The sequence below is a fragment of the Argentina silus genome (genome assembly GCF_951799395.1).
Source record: "Argentina silus genome assembly, chromosome: 1".
NCBI lineage: Eukaryota > Metazoa > Chordata > Actinopteri > Argentiniformes > Argentinidae > Argentina > Argentina silus.
In genome coordinates, this window is record NC_139655.1 from 5,167,649 (window position 1) to 5,184,742 (window position 17,094).

The 17,094-nt window shown below is 42.5% G+C and overlaps 1 protein-coding gene across 3 annotated transcripts in view; it reads right to left on the reverse strand.

The window, feature by feature from the left end:
* Window positions 1-15,070, reverse strand: part of ntng1a (netrin g1a) — a gene marked incomplete at its 5' end in the record, with an annotated part of 79,804 nt that extends 64,734 nt beyond the window's left edge. For all 3 annotated transcript variants that reach the window (XM_083671759.1, XM_083671760.1, XM_083671761.1), the window contains one exon: window positions 14,825-15,070. In XM_083671759.1, the coding sequence (XP_083527885.1) occupies window positions 14,825-15,070 (246 nt within the window). The remainder of the gene's footprint in view (window positions 1-14,824) is intronic.
* Window positions 15,071-17,094: the final 2,024 nt, after the last annotated feature.

Genomic DNA, 17,094 nt, shown 5'->3' on the forward strand with positions numbered 1-17,094 from the left:
GTGTGTGTGTGTGTGTGTGTGTGTGTGGCTGTAAGAGTGTGAGCAAGTGAGAGATAAATGGAGAGGGATAACTCAAAAGCGCTACAGTCTCTTCTACAGAGAGAAAAAAGGAGTGATCAGTAGCCATGTTGGATCTACCACTCTTGTCTCATCCCAGTGCAGTGGTACTGTTATGTTTGCCTCCTTCTCTCTCCTCACTGATTTTGATTTTACAGGGGCCATGTCTCCACCAGATGCACTGACAGTTATCCACTTAGCTCTAGCCCTCTCGCCAACCCCCACATCAACACTGAGGAACAGAGTTCAGAGGTTGTTAACCATATTTCTCTCTGCTACCCAGGCTCTACCGCTTAGCGGAATTGATTGAAGGCCTTTTCATCAGCTCCTGTAGCAGGCGATGTGGTGTGGTGGTCTGGGGGAAGGATTACGGTGCCGCGCTAGCTTCCAGTTGCTGTCAGCTGATTAAATATTGTTGTCTGTTCCATTCCCAACATTAGCTGATTAATCTACAGACCCCACTCACAGGAGTAGAGCTGTGTTTTATGGTTGAGTGGTGGGGACCATAAACTTAATGTATTGTCATAATGTTGCTGTAATCTATTGTAATGATTGTGTTGCCTGTGATTTATGCATACAAGGTAAGACTCAACTGCCACACGCCTTTTCAGATGGAGGCTAAATGCTTTCCTGTGGCCAAAATGTATCAGAAATAATGTTAGGAATGACAGCTTTACAGTTAGAACACAAGATACAAGCTTTCAGCCTATGGGTACAGCATCTACACAACAGACACATTCAACAATATAACTATAGCCTCTCAAAACCTCACAAAAATGACTTTAAATATGTTCCCAGAGGACATAAGGAAAACAAACACTTTACTCTGAGGAGACGCATTTGTTAATTTGAGACAACAAAATCAAGCAGAAAAAAAAACATGGCTGATTTGGTGACAGCTGTCACGGTGACAGAGGTATTATCAGGTGGATTTATAATTGTTATGCTGGAGGCAGCCAGACGTCCAGAAGGGATTTGGGGGAAGATGTTTTGTGAATGCCACTCACCAGTATATCTTCCCTCCTTGCATAGGGCCTTAACAGAGCTCTGTTGAATATTCATTAGGTTGGGCTCACAAAATAAAATCGCAAGTGAGCCAAGGGCTATTATATAACAAAGGTAACGCAAACATTAGTGCAGTGTACCTGAATGCAACATTGTGTTGCACTGCCTTTTTTCATTTCTTGATGGTGCAGTTCAAGAGAGAGGTAATACCACAATGAGGTGAATTCCTCACCAATGGAATAGGCATGGAATAGGGTTAATAAGAGAGCAAACAAAGAAGCGGTGAATCAGAGGCTGAATATGTATTCAATAACTGTCTTTAACTGGGGAAAAAACATCAAATACATGAGCGGAAATTAAGGCAATCAAACAAGTATGCGATGAAAAGGAGAACGCTACTCATTCTCAATAACTGGCCTAGATCTCGTCTCGCTCCCTCTTAAGAGTCCTGGAGGCTGCGCTGACAACATGAAATTATGAATAGTTTTCTCACCGCTCCTGAGATTGGATTCATTACCTGTAATTTTCAGGCCTTTTCACCACTATGACTCACATAATGTGTCCCCCTGATCAAAAAGCTGAATGGAAGTGTCTTCTTTGCATAAACAAATACTCTTGGCGGTTAGTCATACACATGAACTGGAAAACATCCTTCTTGCATTCAAACTGAAATACATGAATGACAGAAAGATGGAGAGGCAACATGAAACGACTGAGAAGACGGAACTATGGCTTTCGATACAGTAGCTAACTTCCCTGCCTTTAAACATCAAGCCCTTGCCCCTACCCCCCGTTGGTCAGATGTAAATAAGTAATATGGCAAAAATTCCAAATGGCCTGTATCAGTTGGAAAGATAGAGTAACTACCATATTGCTTACACCTATACGGCGACAATGCAGGGACAGAGCAGGGCCCTTGGTGAAGGGGGAGGCAGAGTGGTTATGGAGGCTGATTGGGCTTGAGGAGGTGGGTGGGGGCACTATAAATAAGAGGTTGGGATCATGCTTAGTGTAGCAGCAGGAAGTGTATCTAATACATATTAGGTCCAGCATCACTACTCAGAATTTCTGTACATATCACTACATTCTTCTCTGTGGATAGGAGTGTTTTATCCTCTCTGTCTATAATCATTAAGTAAGCATTAATGCACTCCAGGGTGTGCATTAACAGCTGATATCCGGAAGGGTGCGGATATCGGCTGTCAATGCATATCCTGGAGTGCATTATTGCTTTTTATAAAACTGACCTTTTTTTCTTCTTCACCCTACCACACCTTGGAATTCTGCAGTTTTAATACACCACGTAATTATAGTTCCCTCAAAATGCTCCCTCACAGGCTGTAACATGTAATTTTGTGACAGGCATAGGGGCTGTGTCCATCAAAGCCTCTTTTGCCTACAAAAAAACGTGGCGCACCTCTTCTGAATCTGAAACAGCGGCCTTCAAAACGGAGTGGAAAAAAGACGACTGCTGTTGCTAGGCTACCTGATACAGTGCTTTAGGTAGCAAGGTACCTAACAACGATTAGCGATTATGCTAATACAAATTTCGTCGACATTTATATGCTAGTAACAGAGGAGCTTTGTAGTGGAAGACATCCTAATTTTCCACCGAAGTAGCAGTCATCAAATTTTAAATTGTTCCGTTCCTCCGTCAATTTGATTGGTTTCTTAGCCCAAACACAATTCAATAAGGGAGCACCCAGAGCGCTCCGCTAAAACGAGGCGCGCCGCTTTAGTCAAGGATGGCGCAAAACGCGTCCTTCACATATGCCAACATAGGGATACTGTTAGTATTTCCCATTTAGCCATCTAGTTAGCCAGCTGCATTATCTTGTAAAGAAGTCATATTTTGTGGGAAAGAAAAGTAGCTAGCTACAGCACTGGTGGTCATGGCTTGTAAAAGAAAAAAGAAAGAAAAGAAAACGAGTGCACCTAGCTTGCTAGCCTTCTCTGATGCTAGTTATCAGTTTACCTAAACAATTACTGTGCAGCCAAAACATCGCTTGTTGGCTAGTAGGACAACCATCACTGTAGTGTTATTACAGTGTTGACATATATATATATATTTTAGGCTGGGAAAATGTACATCGTTGTTTTGTGGTAAGCAGGGGTATCATCATTCGAGGCAAGAGAAATGTCAGACAGTTTTTGTTTTGAAAAGCCATCGGATTGTCGCTTGTATGCGTTAACCCTTAACTGACCGACACCCAGTTCTCAGCCATACATATGTTCTCAACTGTGTGAATGTCAGAGATTGATGCATGGCTTGGAACGCAGTTTTAGCCAATCAGATCACATATTTCTCGGATCCCCTAAGACCGTATCTTCACTCCTCCGTCCTTCTATTCAAACCATAAACCACGACAAGTCTCAGAAGAGAGGAAGTGTGGAGGCGAATGGCAACAACAAAGTGTTAACAGCTATGCTAATGACGCTATCATATGAAAACACAGTGCCAGCCATACTTAACCCTCCGCCTACACTTCACACCAGGCTTTGCCCAATGTTGCAGGCCTGCTTACTGCCAACATTTTACAAGCTAAGAGTACTTCTCGCAAGGCGTGCATCCTGTCAGCACAATAGTTTGACACCCAATTTGAGCAGCCAATCTGCTCCTGTTCCAAATTAAACCAATATGTGCTGAACGGCAACAATAGATTGATGATCGCACATAGATCACCCCTCCTTTTCACTCCTCTCCTTCCACTCTCTCCTGCTCCAATTATACAGTAGTGCTTGAAAATGTCCCAGTCATCACATTGAGCAAGCTACCCTGTTGAACAGTGAAATGCTTTATCGTTATATGATAATCTAATTTAAACAGCTTTAAGCAAACTACCGTGTACTGTATATCTGACTGGTTTATCAGTTGAGCGTGCATGGGAATATTCAACCCTCTCTGGATGAACCCATCTTTCATAATCTATTCCAAATGATTTTCACATTGAACATTTATGGCATACAAAATCAATTCTAGCACTCCTAAAATTGACGGTTTAGAAAATCCCAACAACTTCCAACAAAGACGATTACGAGGCGAATCCTGTGGGTTGGTGCGGTGAGCGGCTTACGAAGTGTTCTTATCTCTTGGCAGAGCTAAACCGTGTCATGCGGTGCCACATGGCTCTCCGGAGCACACTCACACACGCTTGCTTTCATCCATTCTCCAAAAGCAGCCGCACAGTTCAAAATAATATCCATCAATATACTGAATTAGAGGTCCCACCAGGCAGCCCACAACATTAATAGCACTCAGGTCTCTGTGTGAGTCTGAAGGGGTATGTATTTTCAGGTAAGGAGACAAAGGTGAACATTTGCTGATAAGATATAATAATATATCTGTCCAATCATACCTGATTGGACAGAGGGGCACATCTCCCCACTCCAATGAGAACAAGCTTATTTTGCTCTGTGTGCTCTAATGAGATAAGAAATTGAATAACATTTTATCATGAACCATACAGTAACATCTTTGATGTAAAGAATTTGCGACAAAAGTCATGGGAGATTAAAACAACACACATATAAGGGGGACCGGATCACACCCACATTCTGAATTCCATTCCTAGTTGCACACAAGAGGGAATACTTGAGGAGAATAAAAATACATTAGGAGAACTAATTAGGATTATTAGCAGGGCGTAATTTATTCAACAGGGAATAAAACAAATTGCTTAGTCGTTTCGGAGCCAAAACGAAAAAACCAATAGAGAATTAGTGGCTGCCTCAGCAAAGAGGATTTTATACCGTTTGCCTTTTCATACAAGTGTAGAGTCTCGTATGAGGCGTTTCAATGACAGAGTGCAAATAAATGAGCCCCATGAGACTCAATGGCTCCACTAACCTCATGGTAAGCTACCAGATCACTAACTTAGTTTAGCATCTGAAGATGGATGAGTAGTTACAATGATCAGTGATTAAAAATAAACATCTACTAATGACATGCTTAAATATGTAGTCTGTGAGAACAGATTCAACATGATGTGTGTTACTGCTACTGTGTGTAGTGTCATGACATGATTTTAAATGTTACACTATGGCTTAAAGGGATGGTTCACTATTTAGCTATAGACTACTCAACTTGGAGATAGAATGAGAGTAAACTGGGTTAAGAAGCTTCTTGCTCCATTAAGCACCAAAACTCCCCATAATTCCAAAGCTCCTGTAGAATAGCAATCTAGATGTTGCACATATACAGTTGGCAGGTGTTTAATACAAGCAAACCGTCATTGCAGCAGGGTATACCTCAATGCCGCTGCTGCAGTGGACACACGGTGTGAAGTGCTGCCGAAAGCCACCACAAGGTGGTGACAAGAGCTGTGAAGGATGTTTGAAAAGAGAATGGTTTGCCTTATCACATAGATTTAGCAAAATCAAGTTTATCATAGCATTTCATGAATTGCAGAGATACCGAGTGTAAATTGTTTAAATATCCGGTTATTTTAAGGACCAAGCAATAGGACCTGCAGTGCCAGAGCGGAAAATTAATGACAAGAACTGCACTCTTTGCTTTGTGAGCACGCTGTGTCCATATAGCCTACTGCTGAAATGCACAGAATCAACTGAGAAACATTATATCTCCATGAGTTAATAATATGCAATTTTATTACTAAAATAATGTATTGGTGTTTAATGGAGCAAGAAGCTTCGCACCCTGTTTACTCTATATGCAAGTTTAGTGGTTGTGGCAGCTGGATATAACTAAATAACAAGCACGTAAAAAACATCTGGGTCAATCCTAAACATGGGAGATATACAGTGTATATATACAGCCATATAATAGGACAGTGAAGCATATTTTTCTTCTTTTGGCTCTATACTATAAAAGTTTGGATTTAAAATCGAACTATAAGGTTAAAATAGAGATTGTAAGCTTTTATTTAATTGATTCAGGCCTGTACTGCAGCCATCTTCAGTTGTTGTTTGTTTTAAGGTATTTTTGCCTACAAGCTTATCATCAGAAAATGTAATGCATTTTCAGTTGGATTTAAATCAGAAAATTGACTTGGCCAGTCAAGACTTTTCCACTTTTTGGCTCTGAAAAACTCCCTAGTTGCTATGGCAGTATGTTTTGGGTCATTGTCTTACTCTATGATGAAGTGCAATCAGGGCGTTTTGCAAGTGTAGTGCCCATAGTGAGGGGTCGAATCGAGTCGACTGAAAGAGAACTAGGGGTGTTATGGAAAATACATTCATAGAACTATTTCCACCACAGGGGTTACACGTGTAACCCAGGTTCTCTGAAGGAGATGAGGGAGACGCAGAATAAATGAGCACTATGCATGAAGCTTTATAGGCTGGGCCTTAGGCGGGGCTACGTGCCTGCAAGCGTCCTCAGCTTGTAGAAGCGTAGTTGAATAGGCTAATAGGTACACAGAGTGCGTGTCCCATAGCAACGGGGTCTTCCTCATTTCCTTCAGAGAACCTGGGTCAGATTCATAACCCCTAATTCTGTTACCTATAATCAGTGGTGATCAAATCAAATAAATTCACAAGGGGATCCCTGGTGAGTCCAAAGGAAAATCTAATGCTGGACAGAAGAGACTGCACTCCAATCAAATGGGATGAACAGGACGCTCTATAGAATAAGTCTTGAGTCTTTAGCTTGTACTGCCAGTTACCACAACCAAAGTGTTTTATACAATCATAGTAAAGAAGCTGACGCTCATGACAAGAGAGCAAGCTAGCTAACACTATGACACAGAGAGAGAACTTGACAAGATTTAAGGAAACTGGCAAATTAAGGAAGCAGGCAAATGAAACGACAATACCCACTATTATGGATGTCCGTCAGTTGGAGCAGTCACGTCAATGCTGGGGAATAGACTGAAACGCAATTACCATTATTAAAGGAGAGATAGCCTTCAAAGGCAGAACAATGTGCACGGGGTCCCCGAGTGATGTCTAATGTCTGGGGTCCCCGAGTGATGTCTAATGTCTGGCGCGTGCAACTGAATCATTTCATTTAGACCCCTCTGATGTGCAGACAGAGGAAACAAAATATATTCCATGCCAAGTCTTTGAAATGCTGGCTGCATTCCATGACTGTATAACAAATACCATTGACACTGTCACATACAACCATTGGACAAGTGTCATTTCTGTATGTGGCAGAAAGGTTTCGAATGCCTTTGTTTCAGCCAGTGTCTTGCACCAAAAAACCTCCAGCAATGTATAAAGAAATAAAACAAATGGCTAATTAGGGAAAAAAGCAAGTCAGACAGTATCCCAGAGAGGACGGTGGGGGTGAGACGGAGAGGTTGAAATGCCAGCCGTGTATCTCCACTGCCTGTAGGCCACAAGACCTGCAGACACTGCAAGTCCAGACTCAATTTACCGATTAGTGTCCTGACTCGGGTAATAAAATGCTAACCATCTCAATATCCACAGAGGATGCACTCTGGTAACTACATCCCCACAGTTTAATTCAGCCCTTTTGTCCTTTTTCCTCCTGAAATAAACTGTAATTCTCTCCACTGCTTCATCAGGGAAGCTCCTCATTAAGTGAATGCTCTTGGGTCCCTCCTAAAATGGGGGAGACAGTCTCGCTAGTGCGATAACCACAGATTTATGTCAGAATTAGAGTAAATAGCTGCCCTGGTTCAGGTCTCTTTAATTAAGCCAGCTCATTTTAGTGTCTTCTCTTGCGCTGACCAATCCCACCCTCCCTCCGTGGAACAGATGCAAGCTTGCAAAGCAACTTCCTGCACACGAAATGCGTTTTTCCTCTTCCGATGTATATTAAAATGTTCTGAGAAATAGCAACACTTTCATAATTTGCCCAAAACCATGAGGCACTGTATGGGATCTTGATAGGCTGCTAGTCCCTCAGTCCCTTCTTAAAGAACCCTTATCTATCCTCAATGTGAACATCTCCTCCACTCACTAAGGTATCTTTACCTATCCTTATTGCACTAAGCTGTAGATAGGGTTACCAACAGAGGAGAAAAGACATCAGCATTTTGATCAAATTCCCTGACGTCCAGGGAAGTTATTCTGCATTTGATTTCCAGTTCTGATCGCATTGTTATTGATTTCAAATTTGCCTGTGCTCAGCATGGGCCAGACACAACAGATCATTGTATTTTTGAACTGTCAGTCATGGTAATCCCAGGGCTTGTCTAAGGCCTGTCAGATTCAGCCAGGCAGCCTTTCGTGATCCTCAAATGCAGCACAGGAGATGACCTCTAGGCCAGCTACAGTAGGAGGGGAGGAAACAACCTCAGAAGAAAGCGAGAGAGGAAAAATAAAAACTAATCTTGAGCCTTTTTTAAAGAGACTTCTTCCTCCAAAAAGCTCCTCTCGACTACTCCCTTCTCCTTGAAAATTGATAGAGTCATTAATTCTACCCCAACCTCTCACAGTGAACAATATAGCCTGTATCTTGTTAATTTGTTTCCCTTTTTTTTGCTCTCCCTTCCTCAAAATTGGCATGATCTAGCACGGCTTGCAGGTCACCATTTAAAGCTATCAATTTGTTTATCAATAGGATCCTTCCTTCACTGGGGCTGTTTTTCTCAGTCTCCATTTAGCAAATGGGGTTGTTTTGACATCCAGGAACCACACACACTCATTAATCTTTTTACCCCCCCCCAAACACACACACACACACACACACACACACACACACACACACACCTCCTCCAATAGGGAGTTAATGGGTCTGAAATGGAAATACGGCCTGGTCGTGGTGCTGTGGAAAGCAGTCACCCTTCTCTCCCTGCCACCCCTGTCTGTGTATCTGAACATAGCACCTTGTGACCTTCTGCCATTGATCTAAATGAGGAATGGGATCAGTGACCCATTCATTCAACATGCCACTACTGCGTGCTTATCTCCCTCGATACCCATCAGTATTAGCATCTGCATACACATACATTTAAAAAAAGGCCCTCTCAAATGCGTGTATCAGTGTGTCATCTTGCACTAAGGAGTTAGTAAATGTACTTCGTCTCTGCTGTCATGGCAAGCCATTTAGTGTGTGTGTGTGTGTGTGTGTGTGTGCATGCGTGTGTGTGTGTGCGCACGCGTGTGTGTGTGTGTGGGTGGGCCTGTGGCCTGGCAAGTGAAACAGTCTGAAAGTCAATGTGGCCATCCAACACAGCAAGCGTGACAGCACAGTGAGAGCCAAGGGGACGGCCGCCCCAGAGACGCTAACAGCAATTAAAAGTCAATGGATCCCAGAGCCCTGCTTCAGATGGGCTACTACTGTATCACAGCTATTCTTAGAAGCCCATACACAGAGGGGGTTTCAGACGATAATTTCCATGTGTGATGAACTGTGAAACACAACAAAAGCCCTATTACCATGAGAGGGATTTGGTGCTCGCATTGCATTAAAAGGAGAGAAAGAAAAACCGTAGTAAAATAGAATACATTATCAAAAATTCCCTGTGTCATACTGTAGAAATCAAACTCATTTTATTCATGAGTCTTCAGTTCCTTTGGGATGAATGTGCTCAGCACATTACCATCAAGACAATGTGGATTTTGTGACTAGTTGTCAATAGCAAAGCTCGACAGCTACTTGGGAATGTTAATTCCAGGACTAATCCATCAGAAATCATTTATTTCAGAATGTATGAAGAGTTGTTATTGTGGAAAAACAGGACTAAGAAAGTTGGATTCTGTCTCTCAAAGTCCCCCCGAGATGGAAAACCACTCTTTATCTGTTATATTGTCCATAAATTCATTTTGGAATGGCATCTTACACCCCTTGTCTATCCTGTTCAAATATATCATTTTACATTGAAAACACAGACAAGGCATACAGAGAGATAATGGGAAATTTCCGCTGTTTGATTCCGTTGTCCTCACTGCTCTGCTTACATTACAGCAAGGGCAAAATATGCTGATGAAAACTTGACAGAAAGCATCATGGGAGGGTAGAACTCTCTTATCTTGTTGTGGCAGAACACATGGTTTGGCAGATGCTGAATGGCCTGATGGACTCCAGATAGACAACTAGAGACAGGAATATCACAAATACAGCTGCCTTCTACACTATAACCGCCTTGATGTATCTGCTTCTTTATCCCTGTGAATCTCTGACTGCATACTTTTGGATCTACAATTCTGCATTACACCTCTTTTTCCAGGTGTTTCTGATCTATAGAATCTGCCAAAGATCACTACGGTGACCATGATGAGAAGAATGTGTCTGGAAAATTACGATGACACTTCCATAACACTGCAGCAGCAGCAGCTGGTGATGATGATGATTATGATGGTTCATGAAGATTACTATAATAATGATGATCATGATAATGATGACCATGAAGATAATGATGATTATGTGCGATAACAAAAATAAATATGACTGGAATAATTTGAACTATACTCATAAACAACTTATCTCTAAAAAAGTATCCAGCTTACCCTACCGTACCTAACCCCTGTGTCCTAAAGTACTAGTGATCTCAGTAGCAGAGTAGTGGAGGCAGTGTCTCACACCAGCTCTCCTGTTACACGGCGGCCTCTCGACTCTCCTCTTGTGTCACTGCGGACAGGGGCAGAGGTGTCCAGCCACGCATGGCTGGGCCGCGGCACGCCATTAAAAACTGGAAATGGAAATTTCAGCCATCACCTTGTTAATGGGTTTCTCTTGCACCTGCCCTAGGCAGACGGATAAGAGGAGGACTAGGGGCCGGACAGAGTTCTCGGGAAAATAATGAAAAGATATAAACATGTGCAGGCGGCGCCCGGTGCTCATGCAAACTTTATGGCCGAGCGTCACCAGAGAAATATGAAGAGGACACCTCTCCAGCACTGCTGTGTGTAACCTTCAAGCGTTGCTTGGATTCAATATCACATTCAGATTACTGACCCTGCTTGATCTGAGTTTCACTGGGTTAGTGTGTGATTTGTGTTGTTACTTTAAGGTCAGATATAAATGGGCTCTTTGTTGAGGGGGTTGTTGGGAAATTAAACCATCTCAAAAAAATAAAGTGTGTGAGTGTGGATTAATTGATGAATTCAATAAAAAAAACTCAAAGGGAATTGTTGGCGTGATTTTAAAATGAAACTAAATAGATGATGTAATACAACATTGTAAGCTTTTTTGGTAATCTAGACAGTGATCCTAAATCACTACTTACACTCCCAGCATGGGAAAATACATTCACTTTGAAGTTTTTAGAGTTTGAGTTCTGATACAGAACTCGTGCTTCTTTTGAGCATTTCACTACTCCTTGATTCAACTCTCAGCCAGACAAGGATGAAAGAAAACACATTAATGGATAAAGTCTACTTAATACTCCTCTGATGTTCAACAGTTCTATTCAATAAGTAATTCGTTTTTTCAGTGCTGTTAAAATGCTAATATTTCCCAGGGTCCAACGTCCTCGTTTAAGGATGTCAGCAGTTTTGAAAAGACACTTTGTGCCTTGTTTTCCAATCGCTCCTCATGAAAATAGCATAAATAAATTATTTGATTAAATAGAATGTCACCATTTGTCTGAGACAACATTGTAGCCTGAGAAACTCTCTCTCTCCCCTTGCTTTCACTGAGCTGCACATTTAAATATGAAACAAGGCGTATTGTTGCTGACAGCACGCTCGTTTCTCAAGGAAATGTCATCTCTGAGCCTCTTGAGGGATGGCACAGCACAGAGGGGGGCACCATGAGTTAAAATGCCTCCTGCCTGGTTGAAAGCTCTGTAATCAGGATAAGCTTAGAGAAAGGTCAGGATTTTATATCAAAATACAAACCCAAGCAGTGCTCTCCCTTTTATTAGTTAACAAAAGGTGAGTGAGGTTTTCTATACTATTTTGAGTTAGGGACAAAGACATTTTACATGCATGTTGGTCATGTTATTCTTCATTTCAAATGGAGGTGGCTCCTCAAAAATATGCCTTCCTCACGTCAGTGGCCATCTAATGTCTACAACATATTACATACTGAGGGGAAGCATGTCTCCCCATGGTAAGTTGAGCCCATAATCAAGAATATGTTGCAGTAGGTAGCAACCTTGTCACCTAGGAATACCTTTAATGATCGTCTCATAATGCTAGGCCGGTGCCCGGTGCAGCAGGACTCTTTAATAATCTTTTTGTTTCCTAATTTAGTTTTGATTGGCTATGAAATCCACCTCAGCGCTTCGGGAGTCAGGTTTCAGCTGTCATCAGCACTTCCTGGTTGTAAAGCGAGGGAGTATACACACACGCACACACACACACACACACACACACACACACACACACACACACACACACACTTCGACTTGTTCTCTTGACATACAGTACATTGTAATACAATGCAAAATTATGCAAAAACAACAAGACCTCTTGGTTCGACTAACCCACTATGGCGTGCCACACAACTCTTGATCATGCTTGCTCATACTTTTATGATAATACCAAGGAATATGGTAACATAGGACTCAGTAAGAGACGCTCTAAGCAACTTAATCTATCTGGAAATAAAATGTAGCTGAAACCCCTCTTTAACAGTCCCCACCTCGACACACTTCCAGAGAGGTGAGACTGAAGTGCCACAGACTCTGTCTTGGCTTTCAAAGGCAACTCATATAACTAGAGGGGACTGAGAAATGTAATATCATGGCAGAGCTATGTGCTATAGTTCACTAGGGGTCAAGTTATTGCTACGGCAAAGGTCATTGAGCTGGGAGCGAAATAAAGGCTTTTCTAGAGTAGATGGGGGGGCTGTCTGCCTGCATCGCCTGCCTTGGGATAATGAGTGGAACCTGATAGCACCACACCTCAAGCACAACACAATCTCTCTCTCTGGCCCTGGAACGAGAGGCCCAGACCCTGGGCTGCATTTGAGCACAAATCAATTAACATAGATGTAATTCTCAGATAGCCAATGCTAATGGTAATCGCCTGAATACGGAATGATCATATTCATAATGCAAACTGCTATTGGCATAAGCACTGTTTCAGCAGCACAGTAGCTGCCATTTCAATGTTAATTGCTCAAACATTGATTTCCAGAGTCCTGATACTGCCAAGTAAATGCAAACCGATTGCAAAGAATGGCACTAAAGAGCAAGGAGTCATATTCTTTGCTGTAATATCCTAGTTGATTTGTGACTGGTAGGCCAGGGGCTGACTCTGCGTTAAGCTACAGTAACGAGTGACAAGTGCTTATTTAATTGACTGAAATTGACTCACAGCTCATGGAGGCCAGTGATACGAGTTCAAAAGTGTTTGCCGTTTGCAGTAGAAATAGCGTGGCTGATGCAATAAAAGATCATTGGACGGTTAAAAGACTAAATAATCATGAACGCCTCTTTAAATAGAATGACATGATTGAACCACTGGCTATGAAATTAAGCTTGGGTGACTGCAATAGTGCAGCCATGCAAACACGAGAAATCATTCATTTGTCGAGTTCAGAACAACTACAGTACCTCCCTCCAAGTCAGGACCAATAAGGACTACATGCACAGGGGTCAAACTGAATCAATCAGGCTGCTCAGTACCCCAAGGGGATAGCAGAAAATGACCCAATTTTGACATTGACCCCCAGTGATGGCAGCCAGCCGTCTCAAGCTAACCTTGGGAGTCGATCATGGCGTCAGCATTTTCAAAAGTGCCTCTGAGATGTCGGGCTGAATAATGTATCCTATGAATAAAACACATTAGCTACAAAACATATTGAATAATTCACTTTTCAGTCACTGTGTATTTTTTCATAACCCCTCTACTTCCCCCTTTTCTCTCTTTCTCTCTCTCTCTGTTTCTCCTTCCCCTTCTCTCTCTCTCTGTTTCTCCTTCCATCTCTTGGCTGATAGTGACTGTCGATTTGTATTCTTCAAGTAACCACTTTCTGGGAACCTCTCACTATTTATCTTAAGAGCTCTTGATATTTTGAAGAGTGCATTTGTTCTGATGGAATCTTTGATGGGTTGGTAAACACCGACCCAAAATGGATTTGTTTTTGCGTCACTAAACGAAGGCTGCCAGCTGTGATTTTCTAAAAGAAGAGGCCAAATAACGAGGAGTTCCCTTTCTAATTAAATATTTTACGACATAAAATTCAGCTTTGGTCCTCAAAGCAAGCCTAACTTTGAAGTGGTTTTCTCTTGCGTTGCTGTTCCATTTTCTAATGCCACTACACTATGTTCTGAGGCTCCTTTTCATGGAGGCCAGTGTGAATACCTGTCATTGAGAATGGCCACGTGAGCAGAATGAGAGTGAAAAAGGCATCCCATAAAAAGTGATACATTGAAGTGTGTAATTAATTAAGGAAATTGACATTGATATGCTTTGATTTTGGCATGGCTCACACATGATGGGGCTATATTGTCAAGCCTATTTTACATCATATGGGTGTCACTGTGTATTTACTGTTAGACGGAAGAAATAAACCAAAATTAGGTGGTTGTATATGGCCCCTAGCCCATGAGAGATCTTCATACACGATTACTTTGCTCCTTTTTGAGAGGAGATTAAATGTTAATCTATCACGTATGCTGCCATTACTGAGAGTGTCACACCAGCTGAATTAATATGGGAATTTGAATTCATTACTCATTTGCACATGCAAAGAGGGTGCATACCATGCGTAAAATGTGAGATATACAGTATGTGTGTGTGTGTGTGTGTGTGTGTGTGTGTGTGTGTGTGTGTGTGTGTGTGTGTGTGTGTGTGTGTGTGTGTGTGTGTGTGACACATTATCTGCTGTTTTCTACTGTTCAAAACCATCAAACACAGGAACCCTAAGAGACTACCAACAACGTTCAAAGTTTGACTAGTACAGTAAAAGTAACATTTGAGAGTAGGACAAACTTACCAGGGCACAGTAGGTCTCAGGTGGGTCCCCACAGGTGATGTTGGGTGGGTCCAGCGTCACTTTCAGGTACTTTGTCATGTCTGCAGCCTCGGGCTGACAGGCCATGTAGTCCCAGGTCAGTCCTTCGTCTGTGTACACCTGTGACTTACACACGTCGTAGTGTCCCCAAGCCGCAGGGTAGTGCTGCATGGCCTGACACACACTCCCCCACACCGCTTGCAGTGTCAACACCAGCGGGAAACGCATCGCTGCACTTCTTTCACAGCTCCGAGTGTGGACCTCCTCTAAATGGCTTTTGCTCTTTCAACAAGGAATCTCCTTCTCCTCCCTCCTCCCTTTCCCCTCCGAAAAAGAGGAGACAGAGAGTTTATAAAATAATCCAACCTTTATGGAGAGGGGAGCCAAATAAATGTGGCAGCATGCCAACTTCCTGTTAGCAGCTTGGTACGGGCGAGTGCAAGGGGCACCGCTTGTTTATGTCTGGAGTCTCTTCACTCGCTCTCTCTCTCCGTTCCAGGGCTCTCCGGCCGGATGGTGGACGATCACTGCAGCTCAGGGTCGCGGGGTCGATGGCCCGTTGACGAGATAAGAGGAGGAGAGGATGAAAGAAGGATGAGGTGGTGGCGGAGAAGGAGGAGGAGGGAGGCACGAGCGAGCGGCGCCCCAGCCTTTTGACACGCTGATGGAGAGATGAGTGACAGGGCCTCTCAGCTTTGGTTGCTGTCAATCATGTTTCTTTTCCGCCCGGCAACCAGGCGCTGTAGGGAACAGAGGAAGAGGAGGGTGAATACCTGGTGGGGGGATAGAGTTTGACAGAGAGGGAGCATTAGCAGACGGGGACAGAGGAGAGCCTGCTAACGGGGTGCCAGCTCGGCATACTGTGTACATCACAACAGAGGGATAGGATAACCAAAGCTATCAAGGTAAATTGGATCCTGATGTTTTCACACTAAGCCCACACCTCATTTCTGATATCACATCTTGTGTGGTTCTACTCCACCCTCTCCAACCACAGCAAGAAGATCCATTGCTATATTTTGAACTGAATCTTTTTTTGAGCGTAACCTTCATTGCTATGTTTTCTCTTACCTATCTAGTCCTTCCAGATATAATGTACAAGAGTAGAATAACAGGGTTGTTTCTGGACAGGACCATTGAAAAAAAAAATCTTTTTTATATATAAATACATTTAAAAACATCTATTCACAATTCATACCATGTTACACTGCATGTTTTCTCATTGAAAGACTGGTGTGTATCATGTGAAGGCCCATCTTTGATAGTCTACTGTTACATTTACTTCAGGAATACAAGGGTTTTGGGGTTCAATGCAACACCATCACTGGCTAGAAAAGTGAAATCCCCAACTCCAGACATTGAGCGTTGAAAATGTATCTACTCTACAGATGTCTACAGATGTCTACAGAAATAGCTTACGGCTCCCTGGTTTAATCCATCCCTAATTGACCTTCCAGTCAGCCCCACATTCTAACAAATCAATGCTCAACATGGAGGCAATCCCTCTCCCTGTATCTCCATCCTACAACAAGGCAACAGCTAAGCTAGCTAGCCACCAAATAGAGACGGACTGAAGGTTGCCTTTTTTCCCTTCCCTGTGGTGGCTGGCAGGGCAGAGTAATTGATAGCAACTTTAGCCAACAGTCTGAGGGATGGAGCAGTGGACGTTTTAGTGCTGGTTAATCAGTCAGCCAAGTCAATGAGCCTGCTGACCCAACATACCTTCTTGTCCTGAGTGATCAATTAAACCTGCATGCCTATAGGCTGATCACCGCACTGCCTAGAGGTGCTGAAACATTCTGCTGTTTATCCACTATTGTGCCATGAGCAAGGAAATGGTATCAGTTCTCCTGAAGGGTAGTCTTTTTTTATGTTTTAGCTTTACTGTAAAGTAATACTGTGCAATATAACTTACTTTACTCACTTTAAACCTTGAATATTTGCACAATAAAACAACTTGATTGTTGTACTGTGAGTAAAAACATGAAACATGAGACATTTATCTACAGTTACTTGGCCTACTATTTCACAGAGAAGATAATTTTATAAACATTTGAGGTATCACGCTTCATAGTGTAATTAAATCATTATCAACTGTGCAAACTTCCAAGACAAACTTCCAAGACTTCACGACAAGCTTATCATGTTCCATATCTAACTTATGGAGGATCTTTACCAATGTATTCAGCACTGGAAAGGGTCCTTTTTCATGAATTTAAAAGTATAATACAGTTCTATTAAAATCCAGAGAG